At 33.5% G+C, this 23,774-nt stretch overlaps 1 protein-coding gene across 1 annotated transcript; it reads right to left on the bottom strand.

The window, feature by feature from the left end:
* Positions 1-324: 324 nt before the first annotated feature.
* LOC133174327 (uncharacterized) lies at positions 325-18,077 on the bottom strand. The gene is made up of 16 exons (XM_061309423.1): positions 18,048-18,077; positions 16,808-16,858; positions 16,356-16,496; positions 15,031-15,204; positions 13,833-14,051; positions 13,315-13,404; positions 4,660-4,800; positions 4,210-4,401; positions 3,879-4,055; positions 3,318-3,512; positions 3,090-3,193; positions 2,722-2,947; positions 2,359-2,451; positions 1,617-2,261; positions 1,141-1,419; positions 325-990 (listed from the first exon to the last, which is right to left on the bottom strand). The coding sequence occupies exons 1-16, from the start codon at positions 18,060-18,062 to the stop codon at positions 688-690; spliced, it is 3,045 nt and encodes a 1,014-aa protein (XP_061165407.1). The 5' UTR covers positions 18,063-18,077; the 3' UTR covers positions 325-687.
* Positions 18,078-23,774: the final 5,697 nt, after the last annotated feature.

The raw sequence follows: 23,774 nt of genomic DNA, 5'->3' as shown, positions 1-23,774 counted from the left end.
TGTTCATCCTTGCTCTATTTTTCTCGGATTGGTTAAAACATATGCTCATTTGGATCAAATTTCTATTAATATTTACAAAGGTTTATAACTCATTTCATTCACTGGCTGCATGTGTCATTGATGTCTTTTGTTACACAAAATGATTTAAGTAAACACAGTCTTTCAAAAATGAAATTTATTTGCCAGGAAAACATAAGCCGTCTTTTGTTTTTAATATATGGCACTTTGTGAAAAAAAGTAAGATTCATAAAAAGCTTTTATAAAGCTCTAGATCTTTAATACACAAATTACAAATGTAAATTAGTTATGTTTATCAATACTTATAATTAAATCATTCGAGAGGAAAAAATGGTGATGCAATGAGAGGAAACATTACTCAAAAGCATATTCGTAACTTTCTGAGAAGTTAACAATATATCTATAATAAATATTCAATTTTCATTTAAATATGCTAAGGTTTTATATCTACACCTTTTTTGCAATCACTTGTGTACAAACTATCAGCTTTGAACTTCAATGCAAAATTATATCATCCAATACCTACATATGTATTCACTCTCAAAGCGATATGTTTATTGTGGTCATACATAAAACAAATGACCATCAAATGCTACTTAAACAGTCATAATTAATAATTGAACTCCATAAAGTTATGAAAAAAACACTCATGAAATATGAATTCTTTTTTTACTTCTTGCGTTTCCTCTCCTCTGGTAGGACGTATCCCTTACACACAAGCGGCCCGCTGTCATGAAGCAGAAGAGCAGGCCACACACAGACTTCTACCGTTTTCCCGCGGCGACCATGGAGGGAAAACAAACCTTTGTCGATTTCTTGTCCTCTCTCAGGACTTATAATAACCATAGGAGGATCCTGCATACACATGTACCAACACAACTCTACACATTTTCTTACGTAGGTCAGGGTGCGTAGGTCTTCTCTAATACCTTTATCCGTGACAAGATTTGGAAGTTCGACATTGATGAAAAGCTACAACGTAAAATCAGTTATTTCAATTCAACGCAAACTTTATTATTAATGAAGTGAATATTTTAGAGAATTATTTTATTTACTTTCAATTTTAAATTTAATCATAAATTTGGACAAGTGCATTGTAGTATTCAATTGAATGAAAATTACTGTGGACTTAGTCTTGGCTGAAGTTGCTGCTGCAGCCTTTCGGAACTCTCGGGCGTGACGCTCGATCATTGGGAAGGCTTGGTCGGTCCTGTATTTCCTATCCTCTTCCTCTTCTGGTCCTTTCTCTTCCTCCCCATCAGGTTCATTCCCTCCATCCTTCTCTTCAGGTGCTTTATTCTGAGCCTCCTCTCTTTCAGATGGATCTTGTTTATCCTCCTTTTCCCCATCCTTTGATGTTTCTTCACCAGAGGATTGCTTTATGTTTGATTGTTCCGAAGACTGTCAAAACAGAAAAAAAGGTTTTTTAAATATTTTAATTGAAGGCTTCTTAGTGTTGTAGCATACATTAATAATTTTCCCCTATCAAAGTATTGACCTACATAATTGAAAAACAAGAATCTTTTTCAGCACACTGTAAGTAAATAATAGATCATTTTAATACGAAAGATGATAACATCGACAGTTGTATTTCTGACCTCCAGTAGTTCCTTGTCTTGACCTTTAGAGCTAGCATTATCATCGGTCTTCTCACTGGTTTGACCTTCACTGTTCACTTCTTCATTCGGTACTTCATTCCTATCCAAATTAGGTTCACTAGGATCGGCCATCTTGTCGTCAGAAGTTTGTTCCCCCTTCAGCTTTTTATCAGAAGTTTCCATAGGTTTATCCTCTACGTTCATACTATTATTTAACTCAGTGTCATTATTAATATTGTTACTAGTGTCCTTTTCTGGCTCCTTTTCAGGGTCAGTTACACTAGTATCTTGTTTATTGGGTTTTGGTTGTTCAACTGCTCCCTCTTTACTTGAGTCTTTTGTATCAGTACCAGAGTTTCCTGGTTTATCTTTTTCAGTTTGGTTATCATTTAACTCCCCTGCATCCTTTTCCATTTCTGTACTTTCAGTTGACAACTTTGGTTGTTGGAATAATTCATCCCCTCCTTTTATATCTTCAGAAGGAGTTTTGATGTCTTCGAATTGCTTGTTATCACTGGTATCGTCTGTTTCTTTGCTTTCTTTCTCTTGCACACTCTCATCTGACACCTTCGGTTTTTCACTAGAGTCACCTCCACCATCAGTATGGTTCTCCTCTGCTCTTTCCTCATTCTTTTGTTTTCTTACCTACAAATTATAGCATCAACGTCAAACTCCTCCTTCACATATAAATATTAATGTAAAGCAGAAAAGCAAATGAATGGCTACTAAATATTAATTATACCTTTGATTCCTTCAACCCTATTACGGTAGCAAAACTGTCCTCTAATTCGACTAGTTGTTTCTGTGATTGAGTTTTACAAAATTCGAATATTTCCTGTCATAGAAAATGTCGAATTATTACTCCATGGCAGTCAACATTATATTCATTATTTCTTACATCATAAGTATCAAGATGTATGCTTAAATGATTTTTTTTTGTTTCCTTGGTTTATGCAAGAGAAAATGATCATTACTTTAAGAATATTTTGTCAACATTCGTTATTTTCATTACCTCTTACATGGTAAGGTTATCATGACGTACGCTAAAATAAAATATATGGGTTTTTTTGTTTGATTGGTTTATGTAGGACAGTATGATCATTACTTTAAGCATATTCTGTAAGATAAAGAGTGTATCAGGAAAGATGTCATCATCTTCTTCTTCATCATCTTCATCCTTTTTAGGCTTTAAGGCTTCAAACGCCTCCGACCACTCATCATCAAACAGCTGACTGTACATCTCTCCCAGTCTGGTGGGACGGTGTGTGTCACTCAGGTCCGCGATGTTCGGGTTACCCTCAGTCAGCTGTTGACTGGCAAACTTACTCAGTCTACAAAAACATTCTTAAAAGCTTTAAATTTATGACAATTTTTATTTCATAGTGTATACATGTGAAAAAGACCCCTTCAAAATATTACTTTTTAGTGTAATTGAATTAATTTTATTGCTTTAACTATTGAATTCATTTAAACCTCGTAGAAAGTTCCTCAATTTCCTCCGTCTTTTCCTTTAACTCATTTTGAAGCTTGTAGAAGTTGTGTTTGCTGACAATAACGTTTTTGTCAAGATCTGGGCCCTTAGATAAAAAATAATATCAGTTCATCACAAAAATTAGCAAACGAAACCCCACCGGTATAAAATTTTAGAAAAGGTCATGGTAGTTTTTTCATAATATATGATTTTATATTATATTATCTTACCACTGCTCGACGTGCTAGGTCTAACTGTTTCTCCGCCAAAATACAGCGACCAAAGTCTCTCCAGGCATCAGCAGGTTTTACTCCATATTTTTTCATATCAATGGACAGCAGAAAAGTAAAAAGAGTTCTTTCTTTGAATTCTGATGGAACGTCCTCAGGTTTACTTAGTGTAGAATTGGCCATATTAAAAATGTACTGCAAAAGGAAGTGTCAACAATAAGTATTCACATTTCCACTAATAGAAGCAGAGTCTTCTATGAACATTACTGTGTAGCAAATTTTTGAAATTTGCTCTTAATCTTCCTGATACTGAGATGAAAATTGGCAAGAAAAAACATTATGTAGAATATAGTCAAATTTAGTTTCAACAAATTTATCTCGCGGATGTTCTCTCTGTTATGATCTGGATCTTTAAAGGTAGCATTCCTACTGTTTGAGTTTTTCATATTTGAAAGAATTTTGCAGTCATTTAGTTGCTACTCAGGGATAACATCTTAGAACAGCATGGAAAAGAGCATACAATGTTTTTGCAATAACTTTGTGCTTGAAAATTGCCCTTACAGCATCAGGAAAACTAGACTTAAGGACACTCTCTGAGGTGTAAAAGTGTCTGTAATCATACTCCACAGCAGTCCTAGGAATAACTTCATAGTCCCATTCCTGGTCCAACAATTTCTCTATTGTATTTCTATACTCTTTCTCTTTTTTCTTCTGATATCCAGAGGCAGAACGTGGTCTCTTTGGTATACAATATGGGCATTTTAATGTCAAAGTTTGATGTAGCATTCATTAAAGGTCATTCATAACAAAATTATAAACAAAATCTGTTGTGGAAAAAAATCATAAAAATTATATTTTTCTAAGCTTAAACATTCATTAATCAGTTTATCACCTGGTGTTTAGCATGTCTGGGTTCTGATTGTGAGTATGTTGTTAACGTAATGAACTCTGTTACAGCGTCCATCCATTTTGCTTTCGGCCATCTTTTTGATACATCACTAATAACCTCATATAAAGAAGGTGCCTGACATTTCTCATTTGGAGTTACAGCATTCAGCTGGCTTGGTGGGGCATTCTTCTGTACCTTAAAAATCAAGTTATGAAGGTCACTAGGTAGGTAAGTCATTCTAATGTAACAGAACACTTATATGAAGTACAACTTGTACTTTATTATTTAAAAGCAATCTAATAATATTAAGTTACTAATAAAAAAATGAATATATAGGATGTACATGTGTATAATTCTTTTTCCGCATGAAAATGATTGAATTTCTATATCATTTCTAGCTCAGAGTTCTTTCAAATACTATGTACATGTACAAAATTTAATAGTAGATAATACCGGACATCCTGTCTCTTTTGCCTTCTTAAGGAGGCATTTGTATTCATTCCTAGCCCCTGTAAGCTCTTCGCCTAACTGAAGTTCCTCTTTATAACGTTGACAATTCTCCAGAAAATTTTCTATCGGTTGCTTATCTTGATTCTGAAAAGGAAATGCAAAAGGTGAAGGTAACGAACGGTGAACTATCTAAAAAAAATCTATAAACAATAAAATCTGAACAGGGCACGAACACAGACTCCTGTTTCCAGTGGTGGGATTCAGGGTTGGCAAAAAAAGCTGGAAATACTCATATTTCGCAGGACAGTGGGAAATACTGGTAATTCCCAGGAATTACTGGTATTTCCCGGGAAATACTGGGAAATAAGAAGTAGCTACATATTACATAATTTTTATCATGTTCTTGATTTAAAAAATTCTGGTTTCCTATCATCTCATTCTAAATAATCACAACACAGTATACTCATATACCAGTCATGGGTGTCATCTGTTTCATGCTCGAGTCAGATGTAGTCTATAAAGGTTAATGAAATGAACCCAAAGATCCCATTTGGGTTTTTTAAATGTAACTAAAGAAGGATCTAAGAAAATTGTTTAGAATATGGTGTAAATATCAATCCTAAGAGTCGCCCGCGTGGCGTGGGGCATTGGTTAGAGCTATTGCTCTAGACCCGCGGAGTAAGGAGTTGATCCTTATGTCGCGGGTTCGAATCCCAGTGCGGGACGTGGAGACCGGTCCTTCAGATGAGAACATATAAACCGAGGTCCCGTGCCACAGTGGGTGCTGGCACAAAATGGATCCCTCACTGCTCAATGGCCCTAAGTGCCGACCGGTGGCGTCTCAATATGATTGTAAAATTCTTGAAAGGGACGTTAAACAAAAAACAAACAAACCAATCAATCCTAAAAAGAGGCCTTTCAGAAAAAGTCAAGGAATTATCTCTAAAACAGGAGCACAAAACAGTCCAAAGCAATTGTTAAAACAATATGATTGATTGTAATAACTACACTACTACAGTGTTTATGGATTTATAGTTATAAACTTTATAAGGAGCGAATTAGAAAACCAGTTTTGTTCTTAAAATACAGACAGGGAAACATGTTCTGTTATAAAATTTTATGGATAGGGGACCTGGAGTAGTGTTACACTCTGAATATGTTAAACTGGAGTTTGAGACATTCACTAAAATATGAAGATAACCATCAGTACTCAATCTCGAAAGTCCAATGAAACTAGACAATTTTGGAAAAAGTGAGCATCCCCTGCCGACCGTTCACAACCGCCGTGTGCTCTTTGTCATGATAAAAAAAAAACCCGGAAAAATTCGTAGACAGTTCAGTGTATAAATAATGGCCTACTAATCAGCATGAAAAACGTCAGTCAGCATTTGACTCATTGATAGGTTGTATGTGCTGACAAGGTCATTGTTTCAACCGTAAAGCTTGCGAAATGATGACTTCAAACGAATCTATCGATATCCTTGTCTCATCAACCTGTTTGTCAATAGCTTGCCTCGTTTTAAAAATTGTTCATACATAGAGCATGCTCTTGCGTACCGAATCAACTGAGAGACATTAACCCCATATGCAGTAGATAAGGGCATATTGCTACATAAGTAAGGGAAGTTGACAATTGAAAAATTGAAGTCATCACGTTTATCATAAAGCTTTGTTGTTAGGTTACCATTAATGTCTTTTTCTAGTAAAATATCTAAATATGAAACAGATGTAACAGACTCTGTGGAATCTTTTTTCAAGCTCACTGGAATATATAGAGTCGAAATAGGAAAGGAAGAAACTATTAATTGACAATACGTCGTCGATGTATCGAAATGTCGAGTTGAAGGCCACTGCAAGTGTTTTGATCTTCTCATGTAGAAGTTTTTGAAAAGATTCTGGTTCATATGAATAGAAAAATAGGTCTGCTAATAACGGGGCGCAACTGGTACCCATGGGAATTCCAACAGATTGTTGGGAGATCTGATCTCCAAAAACTACATAGATATTGTCAATCAGAAACTCAAGCATCTTTTTAATATCAACTTCAGAGTACGTGTGTGTACAATCAGAATGCTTTTTAACAAAATAGTTTTGCAAATGACCAATGACAAGGTAAGTATATTTATGAGTTCCATTTTATTATTCATCTTCTGTTTTTTTATTTTTTTTTTTCTGAATGTTGTCTGAATGAGATTGAATGATTTTAAGAAATAAAAAACTTAAACTTTGTATTTCCCAATATTTCCCAGTGTAAAGGAAATTCGTAGTATTTACGGGGACGGGAAATAGCGGTATTTACCACTGGTAATTCCCATCACTGGAATTTCAACCCTGGTGGAAACAGGTGCCTAAGAGTAATCAGTACTTTATGTAAACTAAATAACTTATTAAACCAGAATAATTGTATTAAGTTGAACATGAATGCTTATTCTAGAAGACTAGTTTGACTTGATCCTTTGGTTGATTTCACCAGCACATTTCATACAAACACACTAAGTTCATCAAGTACCAAATGCATAAAAACAGGCATTCTTTCACATTATGTAAAAGAATACAATAATTATAATGCATAGTTACAAAAACAATTACACCACAAGTTAGGACTCTTAAAACTCCTTTTATGTACTAAAACGACACCTTTATTACATTTATAAACAAAGCATTTATAGTCTGTCCCACGACCGGAACGTCACTACTTTTTGCAAGATATCTCAAAATATATAAATACCTTGGCTTTCAACCTAGGTTCGATCGGTAGATTGATTTTTTTCCAAACTTCCTGCATTTATACGAACCCTCGAGGTCAACCAGTGTATTGACACGGCGGCAAATTCAAAGTCTACGGGGATTTAACATGGTAAACTCGTCCATTAGCGTCTAGATTACGGGGCGGGGAACCAGTTTTTGAAGGGAGTAGTCGTTCTTTCCAAAGTAAAATTTCGAAAAATCTGAGAAAATCAAAGGACGTTATTTAAAGTGTTTTTATTAATAATGTGAGTATTTATTTGAATTACAATATATTTTAACACTGTATAACGAGTTTTGTCAAAAACGTCGAGAAAATAGTCCGCGGACGTGTATAATGCAGTACAAGTTGTGGATACAGATGTGACATGGCCATGATGATGCAAGAATGTGTTTTTAAAAACGTAAGTTGATTTATTTGATTTTTTTTTTTTTTGCTGTTGTTGTTTTACTACCTAATGTACACACAAGAAAGAAGAGTTTCCAAATTGTAAGAATATGCCAAATACGCCTGGTATATGTATATTTGGCATTTTTACAGTGCCCCATATACAGAAGTATGTGTTTAAAAAAAAACGTAAAAAGGTACATATGACACAATCAGCTGATTAAACAATTAGGAAAAATGCATTAGAATAACACCAAGATTACATAAAGAAAATAACAGCTGGTAAAAACATTATTTTCAATATATGAAAGTCTATACTTTCTCTTTCAACATTTCATGCTTTTGACAGTGAATCACAATCTACATGATGTAAAATGCATTTTCTATTTACATTTATTTGTAGTGTCAACACCCTGGAGAATCAATATAGAGTTTTCTATATCATGTATATATAACACATATTTTTGGCATTTTTTTTTGTTTGAATTTTTATTGAAAAATGTGTATTTTTTACAAGTTCTAACATATAAAATATACCTTTAGCCCAAAGTTTTGTCAGTTTTACAGGACCGAGTTCTAAGGGTCATTTATGTACATGTATTGTTGTATAGACAACTGTCTTGGTAGATACAGAGTGTTTCAGCAATCATGTCCTGACTTTCCAGTTTAAAATAAAAACAGAAGCAAAAGAGGAAAAAGGGAAAAAAATAAAGAACAAGTCATGTCTATATAATTTCATCAGTATAAACGTTAAGATAAAACTGAATCATTTATTCTGAATACAGACATTTTTCAAACAAAAAATTGACATCAGAGGCAATTTTCCAATTAATGCCATGTACCACATTCAGTGTTCCAAATTGCTGTGTTGGGTTTCTCAGGCAGCAGCTTCATTTTGTCTCCAAGTTCCCATACTGCTCAAATGTGGACTTAATTTGAAAAATCTGTTTCCTAGTACACTGTAGGGTCTCATCTGAGTATTTCTTTTTCAAAACTATTCACTGGTATATGCAATTTTTTGATTGCAATAGTTTAATTAGTGCAACAATATTCATATAGAGATCTTTTAACACCCATGTGCAAGAATAGTTTTACTATTGTAATAAAAAATATATGGTAATTGTATCCATGGCATAATAAATATTTTCTGCTGGGAAACCTACTATGAAAGAGAGTTATGTAAATATTTTTTTATTCAACAAAAATTTTAACTTCTAAATTCAGAACATTTTCAAATTTGATGAAATAGATACCCGTGTATACAGGTATGGCACATTCTCTTGATTCAGCTATGTAGCTTGATTTAACGATGAGGGTAGCAGATCAGAAATCATGGCTATAAAGCAAAAATGATATACATAATAAACCAGTCAGACTATTATAATGTCTAATATCTTCAAATTATCCTGTCTTTTAAATACTGAACAATCAGAATGAAACTTTTAAGCTTAGCACACTTCACGTCCACATTTAACAATCTTTTTCTAATCTCTCGTGTATTTTTTTTTTTTTGTCCCTCAGCAAACTCAGTGCTTTCATTTTTCTCTTTCAATCAAGAGATTTTAACTATAAAATTTACAAGTCATTTTTCTTTGTTCAAAATTAAAAAAAAAAATAATTTCAAGAAACATAATACTATGTAACTTACACAATACGCACAAAAAAGTAATATATCCTGATACAGAAACCTTACATATTTTTGTATATCGTGATACATATAACATTTTAAGCTGTGTCATTTTTTTTTTAGTTTTATCTTCCTATTGCAGTCCAAACTATTTAAAAGACAAGTCATTGATCAAAGAAATGTAATAATAACCAAAGCAAAAATATTTGATGATGCCTTTATTAATTACTAAATAACATTTTTGAAGGTACATGTATAATTAATTGGAGTGCAAAGTTATGATGACCAGACAGTGTGACTTTAAGACATGCATGCATGTAGAAGACTATCTACTCAATTTTTCAAAATAATGCGATTGAAATTCATCTGATGGTGGACTAAACATTCAGGTTTCAGGACATTCTTCTAGACTATAGCTAGTAAGTATTTATATAAATGAAAAAGGTTTTACTCTTCCCATGTGTTCTTCAGGTTGGAACCTGAAATTGAAAATTGACTACATACATGCATTTTTAATATGTATCAATTCATGTTAACATGTAATGCAAGTTCAAGTATAATCATTTGAATTTTCATTATTCCTTTAAATTTCACTTTGTACAGACTTAAAAAGTATTTTCATGCACCAGAATCTTTATGATGGATTAAAATGTGTTTCATCATCATCTTTTTTTCAGGCTCAAAGTATTGGCTGAATGAAAGATTACCTGGTAGTCTGCCAATGGGTTGATCATTGGATGAGCCAGACACCAACCATTTATCACAGAAGTTTTAGTGGAGAGAAACATAAACACACCATCTCAATCTTCATTCATGATCTGTTTCTCACTATGGATTCTGAGTCATGACTTCTTTTTTCAAAAGCATGGACACCAGCAGCATTGGGCACTCAATTTTCATAATCATTTATTCTTCTAAATTTGATCTGATATCTTTAAATAAAGGAAAGACAATTCATTAATCATTTGCAATATTTCCTGTAATCTCACTAAATGTGTTTAAAGTTTGAAGCAATTCTATTTGATAATTTTAAAACAACATATATCTACCGGTAGCTGTTAAACAAGCAGTAATAAAATTTTGAAAACAATTATCTGAGTATGATTAATTACTTTGCCCATTACAGACAGGTAGCTTACAAAACCTGATTGACATCTACTGTGGAATCATCATTGTTTGTGGGGGACCAACATTCTTGGATTTTATCACATGGATCAGCTATACCCATAGATTTATATTTCCACAAATGCTTATTTTAACATTTTAATCAATCCATTAATTCCTTTGATTGTATTTTGGTTAACCTTATTTATGTCCTGTCCACAAAACAGCAAAACTATATGCCTGCCCACAAACACTGACCTCCACAAATTAAAATGATTCCATAGTATTATGCAATTTAGAAAAAATGTGTATCAGGAAGCCATATGTACCAGGAAATGGAATAATGAAGAAACATACTTTGAAAATTTACAAATACATGAGGAAAAACATTTTGCTTGACTGGGAATCAAACCCAGGACCTCAGCATTACAAATACTTGTATACTAATGAGGTATTCTAACAACTAAGCTGCCCAGACTGCTCATGTATCTACAGTCCATATAGCAAAAATTACTTAGGATGTATCTGCAGCTACTTATGGCTGAATTTATTTTATGTACTTGTTTGTTTGTGCTTGTCTATATTCAATATAGTGTTTTTAAAATTTTAGGTGATTTTTTCTAGAATTGCCTACATTTCTTGAGAGACTTCTTGAATTATAGGTAAAAAATGACCATTTTCAAAGTATACTGTGTCTTCACCGGGTAGCTATTTTGGTATCCTGGCCCCGGGATCATGAAACATCTTAAGCTTAAGTAAAATCTTTATGTTGTACTAAAATGTTGTAGAAGTCAAGCAGGCCAAAATTAAACTATTTTACAATATTGTTTTACAAAAGTGTTGTTATTTGCAAAATTAGAGATTAACTCAATAAATGATAAACATTTTATTGGCAATTGAAAATATGACTTAAGTCAAAGTCTGTTTCATGATCCTGCAGGCTGCAATAAAATTGTTTCAAAAATTTTATCTATTGTTTTTCTGAATAAATATTTTTTTTTTATTATATGAGAATCAAGCTAGCAGCTTGCTCTGACTTATATAGAAAGTGTCAATATATATACATGTATAATCTTGTGTGTGTGTGTGTGTGTGTGTGTGTGTGTGTGTGTGTGTGTAAAACTACTGAACTTTCTACCAAAAGAAAAAAATAAGATGATAAAAAAAGAAAAGGTAAAAATTAAAATAAAAAAAGTAGTATATCTTTTACACTTGTGTTATGTAGTTTTTGTGTGTAGGATTGAGTAATTTTTTGCATTCTGTTATATTTGTGGAAACACTAAAAATATATCCAAGGGCCTGGATTTACCTAATGCCGATATTACAGGAAGTTTTCGAAGGGCAAGGTCAAATTCCATTGGTGACGTAGTTTGATGCAGACAACAATAGTTGTTTTGCACCGAGATTCAAAATATAATATTGATTGTGGATTTTACATCTATGTGTTTAAAGTGTTGAAAGTCTAACAAAAACAGGATATACTGTGCAGTTAAGGACATCAATTGTTCACATAGAAGTGATACGATGCCTCTTTTGACTGTGTTTATAACAAACTATAGGGAGTTTGATTTATGTGGAAGGCTAAGGAGTAAAGTAAAGCAGCAATTAATTTTAATAATCTTAATAATATGACTACGCTTGTAAGAAGTTAGATCTCTACGTTTTGGCAATAAAAGCAGTCATGTCACTTGAGCTAAATTTGCAGTTGCCTCGATTGTTTTTAACATGATAATTACAATCTTAGGATATATGAATTGAGTCATACCTCTTTTCTTTATGCAGTGTATAGGCTAGCTGTTTTTAAAAATCTTTGATCCCTTCTGTCTGGCCCTGGGTATGAAAGTTTTGCCGAAGACGTAATTTCTCCTATATATAGGCCTAAATATATACTTGGCAAGTTTCGGGCTTTACAGCTTTTTGGACGTCGATAAGCACAGAGCATTCCCGAACTTGCGTGACGTCATTACCTCACTGACGGCAATGTACGGAAAATTACGAATAATGATGGATTCCCTTCCGAAGTGGCTGCCATTTTGACAATGTTAAATCCCCGTAGACTTTGAATTTGCCGCCGTGTCAATACACTGGTTGACCTCGAGGGTTCGTATAAATGCAGGAAGTTTGGAAAAAAATCAATCTACCGATCGAACCTAGGTTGAAAGTCAAGGTATTTATATATTTTGAGATATCTTGCAAAAAGTAGTGACGTTCCGGTCGTGGGACAGACTATAACTAAATATTTAATCAAAATGCATAGCCTTACTTTAAAGTGGAACAGTATGCAATAATTTTCATTTGTGAGATTCACACTTAGTAAATTTGATTTGTAAAATACTTGTTTTTAGTATCCTGTTCTTTAAGTTTAATACATAAAAAAATTTGATTTTATTTCAAGTCAGCTTGGTTTAGGTCAAATGCTAATTCACCAAGTTCAGGACTCTCACACCATTCTTTTTGGAATGGAGCCGAGGCTGTAAAGATTGGGAACATAGCATCGTTTTGGAAATTTTAAAATAACCTTTTTAATTTAAAATCATGATATCTTGGGTTTCTGGTCTTTATCATCAAGTAATTTTTTTTGTTTTGCAATACAGAGGAATATGAATAACAAGTTTAGTTATTATATTTCCAACTATTTTTTCCTTTAATTTTTGGGAGAATTAACACATTCAATGGAGAAAAAAGGTACCTTTTTGAACTGGGAACGGGACCCTTGAACAGCCCCAATTATAGAATAAGGGGAATTGCTTTTATATCATTTTTGCTGATTAAATAAACACTGAAATATGAATACCTCTAGAAACAGAACGTTAACAACTTGAGCTCTGTCCTTGGTTTCTCCATCCATTGCATCATGAAAAACCTCCTCTTCTTTGTCCTCTTCCTGCAAATAAAGCTTTACTGTGGAATCATTTTTATTCAGGTAAACGAAAATTTCACTTTTTTGTAATAGTTCTGCAAATAAAGCTTTACTGTGGAATCATTTATATTCAAGTAAACCAAAATTTCACTTTTTTGTAATAGTTCTGCAAATAAAGCTTTACTGTGGAGTCATTTTTATTCAGGTAAACAAAATTTCACTTTTTTGTAATACAGTTTCGCGAATCAGTAAGTTCTTTTTTGGGGGGAGGGGGGGGGGGGGAATCCACACACATTAATCCCACACGAACACAGATGATTCAACAGTAATTGGCAAGTTTATACAAATACAAAACACAAATGTATAAACGCCAAAACTATTCTACTTTCATATTTTCATGAAAAAAAAATTCTAATTTTATGCACTATATCCAATTGTGTCTCTCTGTTTACCTGATAATCCTGTGATTTCAGTGATTGGTCCTCGGTGTCTGGGTTTATCTCGGGAGGTAGAGTCTCCGATAACTCGTCCCGATCCTCAGAATCTTCTTCTCTTTCGCCACCTTTTTCTTCTTTATCAAATTTAGGGGGTTTTCCTCTATCTGATTCCTCATCATCTTTTGTTGCCTTTCCATCTTCGGCGAAAACCTGATATACATCGGCGGTGAAAACCTGTAAAAAATAAAATTCGGAGAATAGTTACCCACAGACAAGAAAACAGTAGCTTGGATATATTATTAAAATTTAATAGAAAACATCTGAACTGTGTTTAGAAAATGGACATTTTATTATCATGAGATTCTAACTGTGAATCTGATGTCTTTACCTGTAGTATATACCCTTGCGCGGATCTAGAGAGGGGGTCGGGGGGGTTGTTTGTCCGGACCTCCCCCCTGGAATTTGCAGACTTATTAAATGAATATACTAAACCAACTAAAAGTTACCTTGGACCCCCCCCCCCCCCCCCCCGTAGAAAACGCGGACACCACCCCCACCCCCCACCCCCAACATCGAAAACGCGGATCTGTGTAAAGTTGGTATGAAAATTCATAGGTTTGAAGCTTTAGAAGGTAACGACTACCCCCCCCCCCCCCTTTTTTTTTTTTGTTAAGAATTTTCTAGATTGGATTTTTTGGACTGGAATGGACCCCCCTGGAAAAAATTCCTGGATCCGCGCCTGGTACCGAGTGCTAAACAGACAATTATTTTGCTCTTGCCTACTAACAAGTAAACATTTCTTAACAATACACAATTCTAAAGGTAGATGTAATTATTTGTAGATTTACATAATTCAGCAAACTCTGTGTTTTGCACTAGCTAAAGTATAAAAGAACACTGAATAAAGTTAAAACAGAGAATAACAGTCGACAAATTTTTTGACATACGTCTGGTTTACTGATAAATTTACTTTTCTTCAATCATATTAAGCGATGATTTCGTAAGAAATTGTATCTACAGTGTTTGTATACGGTTTATGTCGAGGCATTAATTCTTTCAATCATTTCATTGTTCTCCTCTATTTTAATAACTCCTAAACCATGACACTCTGTTGTTTTTCTTAAGAAACAAAAATAACATTTGTACATGTAACATGATTAAATCTATAAGTGATGCTGAGAGAACGATTTCCATGTAAATATTCAATGAGTACCTGCTTTTTTGGCTCCGTCTGCTTGGGTGTCAAACCAATAAATTCCGACATGGCTTTTTCCCACTTTGCATATTGACATCTTTTGGAGACTTTACTTATTACATCAAACAGGGATGGTGCCTGGCATCGTCTTTCGTCATTAAAAAGGTTCAGTTCGTATGGACGGGTGGTTTTCTGTATGTAGGAAAAGATCAAAGTACTTATCTATAAGCTATGGCGTTATGATTAATAAATTATGTGAATAATTGCATGTTATTTTTTTATGTTACCAAAGAAAAAAAATATTTTACGAAAAAAGGATCATATGGAATTAATACCAATTTGCTACAGCTATTTTCTACTTCCATTTAGTGTAAAAATAATAGTCAAAACATGTTCCAAGTTGATATTTGGTTTTTTATTCGTTTTTTTCCCGAAGAAATATGTAATAGTGAACTTTGGTGTAAAATACTAGTACAGATATCGGATCAAAATGCTTTGAACTGATATTTTATACAATGTAATGTTTACAAAGTACAGTGTCTAAGGTAAACTTTATTATCAACAATGTAAACTCTCAATTTCTTAATATTCTAGCTACAGTTTATAAGTTTAAGAATGAAACTGGAGATAACTTCTCTGCAAGTTATGATCTGCAGGTCTATAATATGCTTACCCCTTAATTCAAAATCCTACTATGCTTTCTTTCAAACCCTGAGTCTGGTTTAGTTTAAACATGTAAAACTGTTATGTCTCCTATAAATACCCTGTCTGAGTGTACATTAATATACATTTGGTGCTAGGTTAGTGCTGTACAGAAAAACAGGCTCATGGCGAACACGTTTATACATGTAATGAATAGATGCTTATATTGAAGTGATTTTCATTCCTCTTGACTTTAAAATATTATTGAATACTTAACGAATTAGCTGCAGAACTGTAGCTCTCTGGTTGAAAAAAATTCGGACAGACAAACCAGAGAGTTAAGGATCCAAGCGTTGTAAAAAGCGACGATTTTAGGTCGCTCGCTTCGGGTATTATTTCTTGTTATCATGTGCGTTGGCGAGGGAACGCATATAATACAAGGAATAATACCCGAAGCCAGCGACCTAAAGTCGTCGCCTTACATCGAAGGTTTTTACAACGCTTGAGTCTGTAGCTCTCTGGTTTGTCTGTCCGAATTTTCTCAACCAGAAAGCTACAGTTCTGCAGCTATAAACGAATATAAAGAATTACGCTTATAACGAAGCAAAATCGTCTGTCCCTGGCACTTCGTTATAAGCATGTTTTATTGTAATAATATGGGTGTCATACAACACGTCAAGTAATGTAAGATAAGACAATACTTGAGATCCGGTCCTTCCTGCCTTCTTCAGAAGAAATTTATATTCAAGAGAGGCCTCTTCCAGCTCTTTGTCCAACCGAAGTTCCTCTTTATAACGTCGACAATTCGCCAGTAAGTCAGCTATGGGTTTTGCATGAGGATCCTAAGAAGTAATCCATTAGCAATTCTTATCAATATTACGCCATATCTGATTTTATTGGATATCCATAATAAATAACAATATTAAGATTATTTTTCCTTGGACACTATGTGTACATACCTTTTCAATGTCATTCTCACCATTAAAAATTTTTTTAACAAAAAATATTTTTGGAGATAATCAACGTGAACTAAATTCGTCTTAACAATACGTTTCAGACTACTTTGACCATTATGGTGCATGATATAGCTTAGGGATTTGATGTAAGTATATGAAATTTAATGTTTTAAGAAATAAATAGAACCCGGAAATACCTCAATGAATAGGACATAAACTTGACACTCTCGGCCTTCCTTTTTGATTTCCTGTAAAGTTCATTCTATATCAATTTTATATCATCAAAGCACAAAAACATACTTATAAACGAAAATACAATCACACAGCAATACAATTATAGACAAAAGATTCATTCCATCTCCTCTCTCTCTCTCTCTCTCTCTCTCTCTCATGAGTATGTGTGAGTGTGTTTTGAAAGGAAGGATATATAAGAAGTCATGCATTGATAATTTTCTACTCTATTTCTTGTACATGTATAAAATAAGGCTTGAATTTCTCATTTATGAAACGCAAATTTTTCATTTAATGGGCATCTCATGGTTTTGAACTAACTTCCTACCGAAAATAGTATTTAAAAAAATAATTATAACCAAACTTGGAATGAAATCAGAGACTTGCAGCGACAAAAACGTAGAAAGAATGAGGAAAAAGAGCCTATTTGTCCTTTACTCCTTACTGCCTGTGCTTTTAATTGAACACAAATATAATCAGAACGTAATCTTTATTTGTTTTGCCAAACATGCACTTGTGAGATAAAATGTATAATTTTAAGATGAACGGAAATAAATTTTAATTGCATTTAATTGAAGCAAAGTCAAAGTACAAGATACTCGAAGCCTAACGAAAATATTTCTTGTAACCGTACAGTCTGGTTGATATTTAATGAAAACACTTCTTAATGATCCGCCGACCAAAAAACAAGTCTATTCATAAAATAGGGCGACTTTTAATTCTCCTAATTTAAATCGAGGCCAGCCATGTAAAAAGAATAAGTTAAAAACTAAAGTGTCATTGACTTTAATTTTATATCATTATGAAGTCTCTTACTACTCTTTCTCTAACTTCATACAATATTGGAAATGAAATTAATTAAGTTAAAGCACTTTCGTTTTAAATACTTACTTGTTATAATCTGTAGTAAGAAGTAAGTTCTTAAATTAAGCAAAGCATAACACAATTTGTATACTCTGATATTCCGAATATGCCGAAAATAATCACAAAAGGTGATCTTTGAAATAGAATATATAAAATTTAAACTGCGTTTAAACATTTCTATTTTAAGTGCAAAGATCAATGACTTGTCTATCACTGCCGACTGTGTACAATAATATACATCGTCACAGTATTTTTGTACTCAGTAACATGCACACCTGCGAGTATTTATAAGTATATAATTATATAGCACAGATGGTATTGCAGAAACAAAGACATTTTTACCTTCGTTCCACTCATTTTGCGTTTCTTTTCCTGAAACGAACAAACCGAAAGTAGACACTTACAAGTTTATCTACGGAACACTAGTCCTGCTAAAAAAGTTGTTCAACATGGGGGTAGTGCTAAACATAAATGTAACCCTAAGCTTCTTGCTGATTCTCGAATGCTCTATAGATCGCGTTACTTAAGATTTACAAGTGTTACTGGTATTTTTCTCTGTTCATTTTGATTCTGAAGATGCATGTATCATGACATTTTTATTGAGACAGAGAACAATAATTCCCCTAACTTTTCCTAACTTTTCTCCATACTTTTTATGTCGACTTCCTTGTTTTAGTTTATGAGAGTTATCTACCTTCGATCGACTTACCACATACGATAATGATTCACTGGCGGATTTAGAGGGGCGTCCGGGCTGGAACATAATATCACTGGTGGATTTAGAGGGGGCAGCCCCTGCCCCATTTTGTGACCAAAAATATACATATAAGATTTAATTCATCGTTGTTTTTTTTTGTTGTGGTATATTGCATTAATTATACATAAAGTATATCTAAAATAAGTCTAAAAACTGTTCTATAAGACTCAAAACCTGAGAGCTTTCGGGGGCTTCAACACCCACCCTTCCCGATCCCCAAACGGTTGGGCCCCCCTTTTCAAGAATCCTGGATCCGGCACTGAATATGATCTACCTTTCCTAAGAATAGGAAGTGAAAACAAATAACGTAACAGTTTCTTTCAGTTAGTATCAATGCACTTGCTGTAATATGCTGCAAAATCTCACTTGTATTGAAAGTAATCATTTCTTAACCATGTACACCAAAGTAGGCAAAATTGATCATTTCCACATACTACAACACGATTTTTCCATAATAGACGGCCTTTGATATATTTATTGAATATATATATATATATATATATCCTCTAAATGTTACAACAGATTTTGTGGTTTACATATCGGAGGCCGAGCATAAATTACTCTTATTTATTTATTTTTCCCCGCTTTCGCGAAAGCGAGAGGACATTAAATCTAATTCGCCTGTCCGTCTGTCACAAAAACTTTAACCTTGGTCATAACTTTTGACATCGTCGCAAACCACGGCCAAAATGTACGATCCTCTCCCATTCTGGAGAGAGCTACATGCGGACTCTGGACAGTGGCTTGAGACGATGAACTTTTGAATGAGAAGAGAAAGGGCTTTCATATTACACAACTATATTACCTCTGACAAGACCTTTCCAAATGTACTATAATTTTGACCCTGTGACCTTGAAGTTTGACCTACTTGTCAAAAATTAAACATTACTTTTAATTGGTCATATCTTTTGAAAGAGAAAAGATAAGGCTTTCATATTATACATCTATATTACCTGTGACAATAACTTTCTAAATATACTATGATTTTTGATCCTGTGACCTTGAAGTCTGACCTACTTTTCAATAATTTTATATTTCCTTATAATGTTTGATTGAGAAGAGATAGGACTTTCATATTTGACATGTGCATTACCCATGACAAGATGTTTCCGATGATTTGACCCTTAGACCTTGACCTTCATGTTTGACCTTTTTTTTTTTTTTTAAATTTTAACTTTGGTGAATACTTTTAAATGACAAATGATAGGGCGTTCGTGTTTGACACAATATGCCATAAATAATGGCATCCCATCCAGTAAGACACCGAAAGCGGGGGACCACAATTCTTTGATTTTTTTAATTTTTAATTTTAGTGGAACTGAACTTCCTGCAAATGTGTTTGCTGTGAGAATATTGTAGTTAGATAAATATTTTGTTCTTTAAAAAATTCTGATTAGTACTAGAAAGTACCTCTGTTTATGTACTAAATCACCACTGACAGTGCCTGTGAGTACGACGTGTACTGATAAACTACAGAATGTGACTTATCAGCACCATCCGTCCCTGTACTATACATGTATATGATGCACTGACTGTGAGTATATACGTCCTTGTTACACAGACTGACAACATATACATACAGGCACTGAATCTGGTGAGACTGACTCTCTATGACGTCACAACAAACACTGTATCTGCCATCTTCCGGAGGTGACAGTCAATTGAACTCACAGCGATCGCCTGAAAACAGATAATTGTGTGTTTATGACACATTGATCTTCCATTTAGCTGAACAACCCAGCATTTGAATTACAGGAAGGGTGGACTTTAATTTAATGCGGCGAAAAAACCATATTCATACATGTATATATATATATATATATATATATATATATATATATATATATATATATATATATATATATATATATATATATATATATATATATATATATATATATATATTCTTTCTGACAGATTTTTATATTAATTTTACTAAATAAACTCTACGACATGAATATTTTTAAAGGTTCCTAAGTTTTCGACTACATAGACAAACTGGGAAAAAAAAATTGTTTGATCGTCTTCATAACTTTCACTTCTAGCATGTAGAGTTTTAGTACGGTGTTCCATTTCCCAACAGAGTTAACTATATTTGACAATACAGTCTCAATACATTAGATCTATAAGTGAATACAATGGAAGTTTGATTTGTGGTAAAAACTTTTATCTGTTCATTTATTTTGACAAATACCAATTCAGGTACACATTAAATCTTTATGATTTACCATAGAGTTAACCATAGAAAACTATAATAAATATTATTCAACTTGTAAAGCTCACTATAGTAAACTATGGCCTATTTTAGTATCATTTAAAATACACACTTTGATTTAGTACATTTATTATATGTAATATTATGGAACTTTGATTGACTACAGTAAATATATACTTTGATTTATTGTAGTGAAAACTTTGATATCTGGATTGACTAACTTGGTTAACTGTAGCAAAACTTTTTTTTGAATTGACTATAGTTAATTAACTATAGTTTACCATAGTATTTTTTGTTAGATTAGTAAACCATAGTAAACTATAGTTTACCATAGTATTTTTGTCAGATTGCTTGGAACATACAATTAAATTTGGGGGGAAAATGCTGTAAATTCTAAGAATAAGACGTAGGATAAAAATTTATCTCTTTATATATACAATCGCTTCCCTCAGTATTTGTCTAAGAAGCGCATTTGGTATATATACCAAATGCGCTTCTTAGACAAATACTGAGGGAAGCGATTGAAGATAAATATGTGTGTGGTTGGAATGTGGGTGGGAGTACTTTCAATTCTGGTTGTGTTTAGTCTTAAGATTATGCTCTCCTTCTTGTTCCTTTTCTTTTAATGGAAATGCCAATAAAAACAGCATTTTAAGCAGAAAAATTGATTAATACGTGCTAATTAGAATGGATGTGGCCGACATTATATATAGAGGGACCTTTATATTCTAGTTTTATAATAGTCACTTTATTTCAGTGAAAATAAATAATAATGTTACAGTTCAGAACAATGATGAATTGTGTCAATTATACGCGCAGATTTCTCACTTTCTGATGTTTTAAATTCATATCCTGTAACTATCACACATCGCAGATACGTATACCGAGCAGGTACAACGCTAAATTTATCACGATCGAGAAATTCTGACACAAAAATTAAGACATAATGTTCAAGGATTTAAAGTAGTTTTAATAGCCTTGTCTAATCTATTTAAAAAAATCAAAAATTAAAACATGATAAACAAACAAGTTCAAAAATGGGTATACATTGTATACAAATAATCTAAGGGGTGTAGGAACCGCTAATGAGATAGAAGCAAACAATTTTATATAAATTTTCTTGATAAATTACTGTGTCAATTCTTTCTTAGCAAAACCAAAACATTCTCATATATTTCGAATTCATAACTCTCCCCCTTTGGCCTTTAGGGGTGAATTGAAAATTAAAGGCTTTAAATTCTTCCTGAAATTAAAGATAAAACGTATAATCTTATTTTATTAATACTGACTTTCAGAATGAAGCTTTATCTTTTTCTAGGGGTTTCTACAAAATTAGAAAAAAAGAAGTCCTTTTTTATCCTTAAAAAGTAATAATCAAAATACCTTAAATCAATTTCATTAATTACAGATGCAGCGCTTTACTGGTAGATAAAAGTACTGCGTAGATAACACATTAATTTATCAAATATATGTCAAACAGGTCAATTTATTGACGAGATAACGGAGGGGGTATTGGGATACGGGGGTCAGTAAACTTTGTCGCTGTGTGATAAATGTTGTATGTAACACTGACCTAAAGTAGAGATGGCATACAATTGTACAGGTACGCAATAAAGCAGCGGGGGCATATAGATGTACAGGTACACAATAAAGCAAAGAAGGCATGTACAGGTATGCAAGGACATACACATTTACAAGCAGTAGAAGGGGGCATACAAATGTACAGGTACTTATGGAAGTAATGAAATATGAAGATAACGAACAGTATTCAATCTCGAAAGCCCAATGAAACGATACAAATTTGGAGAAGAGCAAACACGGACCTAAAAATTTATAGGTGGGATCAGGTACCATGGAGAAGTGAGCATCCCCTGCCGACCGGTCACACCCGCCGTGTGCTCCTTGTCATGAACGCAAAAAAAACCCCAAAAAACGGAAAAATCCGTCTACAGTTCAGTGTATAAATAATGGCCTAACAATAAGTATGAAAAACGTCAGTCAGCATTTGACTCAATGATAGGTTGTATATGCTGACAAGGTCATTGTATCGACCATAAAACTTGCGAAATGATGACTTCAACTGAGATTGTTGATATCCTTGTGTCATCAACTTGTTTGTCAATAGCTTGCCTCGTTTTAGAAATTGTCCATACGTAGAGCATACTTTTGCGTATCAAATCAACTGAGAGACATAAACCCCATACGTAAATGGGGGTAAACGCATCAACAGGCTACACACAAAACAAAACAAAACAAAACAAAACAAAAACGACGGGGATACAAATCTACAGATTCAAGGGGGCATACATATCTCGAGGACAGCATACAAATTTACAGTTTGTAGGAGGACATAAAATTTAAAGGTTTAGGGGGCATAAAAATCGACAGGTTCGAGGCATTTATACAGATCTACAGGGTCAAAGGTTTTTTTTTTCATATCTAAAGGTTCACTGGGGTCTCACGTTCAAGGAAAGCATATAAATTAACAAGTTGATGGAGGACAAAAAAATCTAAAGGTTTAAGCCATCTGAAGGTTTAGGGGGCATAAAAATCTACAGGTCTAAGGGGAGCTTGCAAAACTACAGGTTTATGTCAAGTCATGCAACGCTACAGGTTCAAAGGGGTATGTAAATCTAAAGTTCAAGGAGAGCATTGAAATCTACAGGTTCAAGTAGGGCATACAAATCCACAGATATATAGGGTTCATACAAAATCTACAGGTTCAAGTAGGGCATACAAATCCACAGGTTCAATGAAGGCATACAAATCCATAGATATATAGGGTTCATACAAAATCTACAGGTTCAAGTAGGGCATACAAATCCACAGGTTCAAGGAGGGCATACAATCCATAGATATATAGGGTTCATAAAAAATCTACATGTTCAAGGAGGGCAGAATAATCTAGAGGTTCAAATCAACAGGTTAAAAGGGGTCATACAAATCTACAGGTTCAAGGGGGTCATACAAATCTACAGGTACGTGTACAAGTGGGCCATACAAATCTACAGGTTCAAGAGTGTCTACAAATCTAAAGGGAACATACATATCTAAAGATACACAAGAGACATTAGGAATATGTTTGAAGCACTAGCCA

The sequence above is a fragment of the Saccostrea echinata genome, unplaced genomic scaffold (assembly GCF_033153115.1).
Source record: "Saccostrea echinata isolate AGI-Se365-2 ecotype Australia unplaced genomic scaffold, CSIRO_AGI_Sech_v1 ptg000057l, whole genome shotgun sequence".
Lineage (NCBI taxonomy): Eukaryota > Metazoa > Mollusca > Bivalvia > Ostreida > Ostreidae > Saccostrea > Saccostrea echinata.
This window is presented reverse-complemented; position numbering and strand designations above follow the sequence as displayed.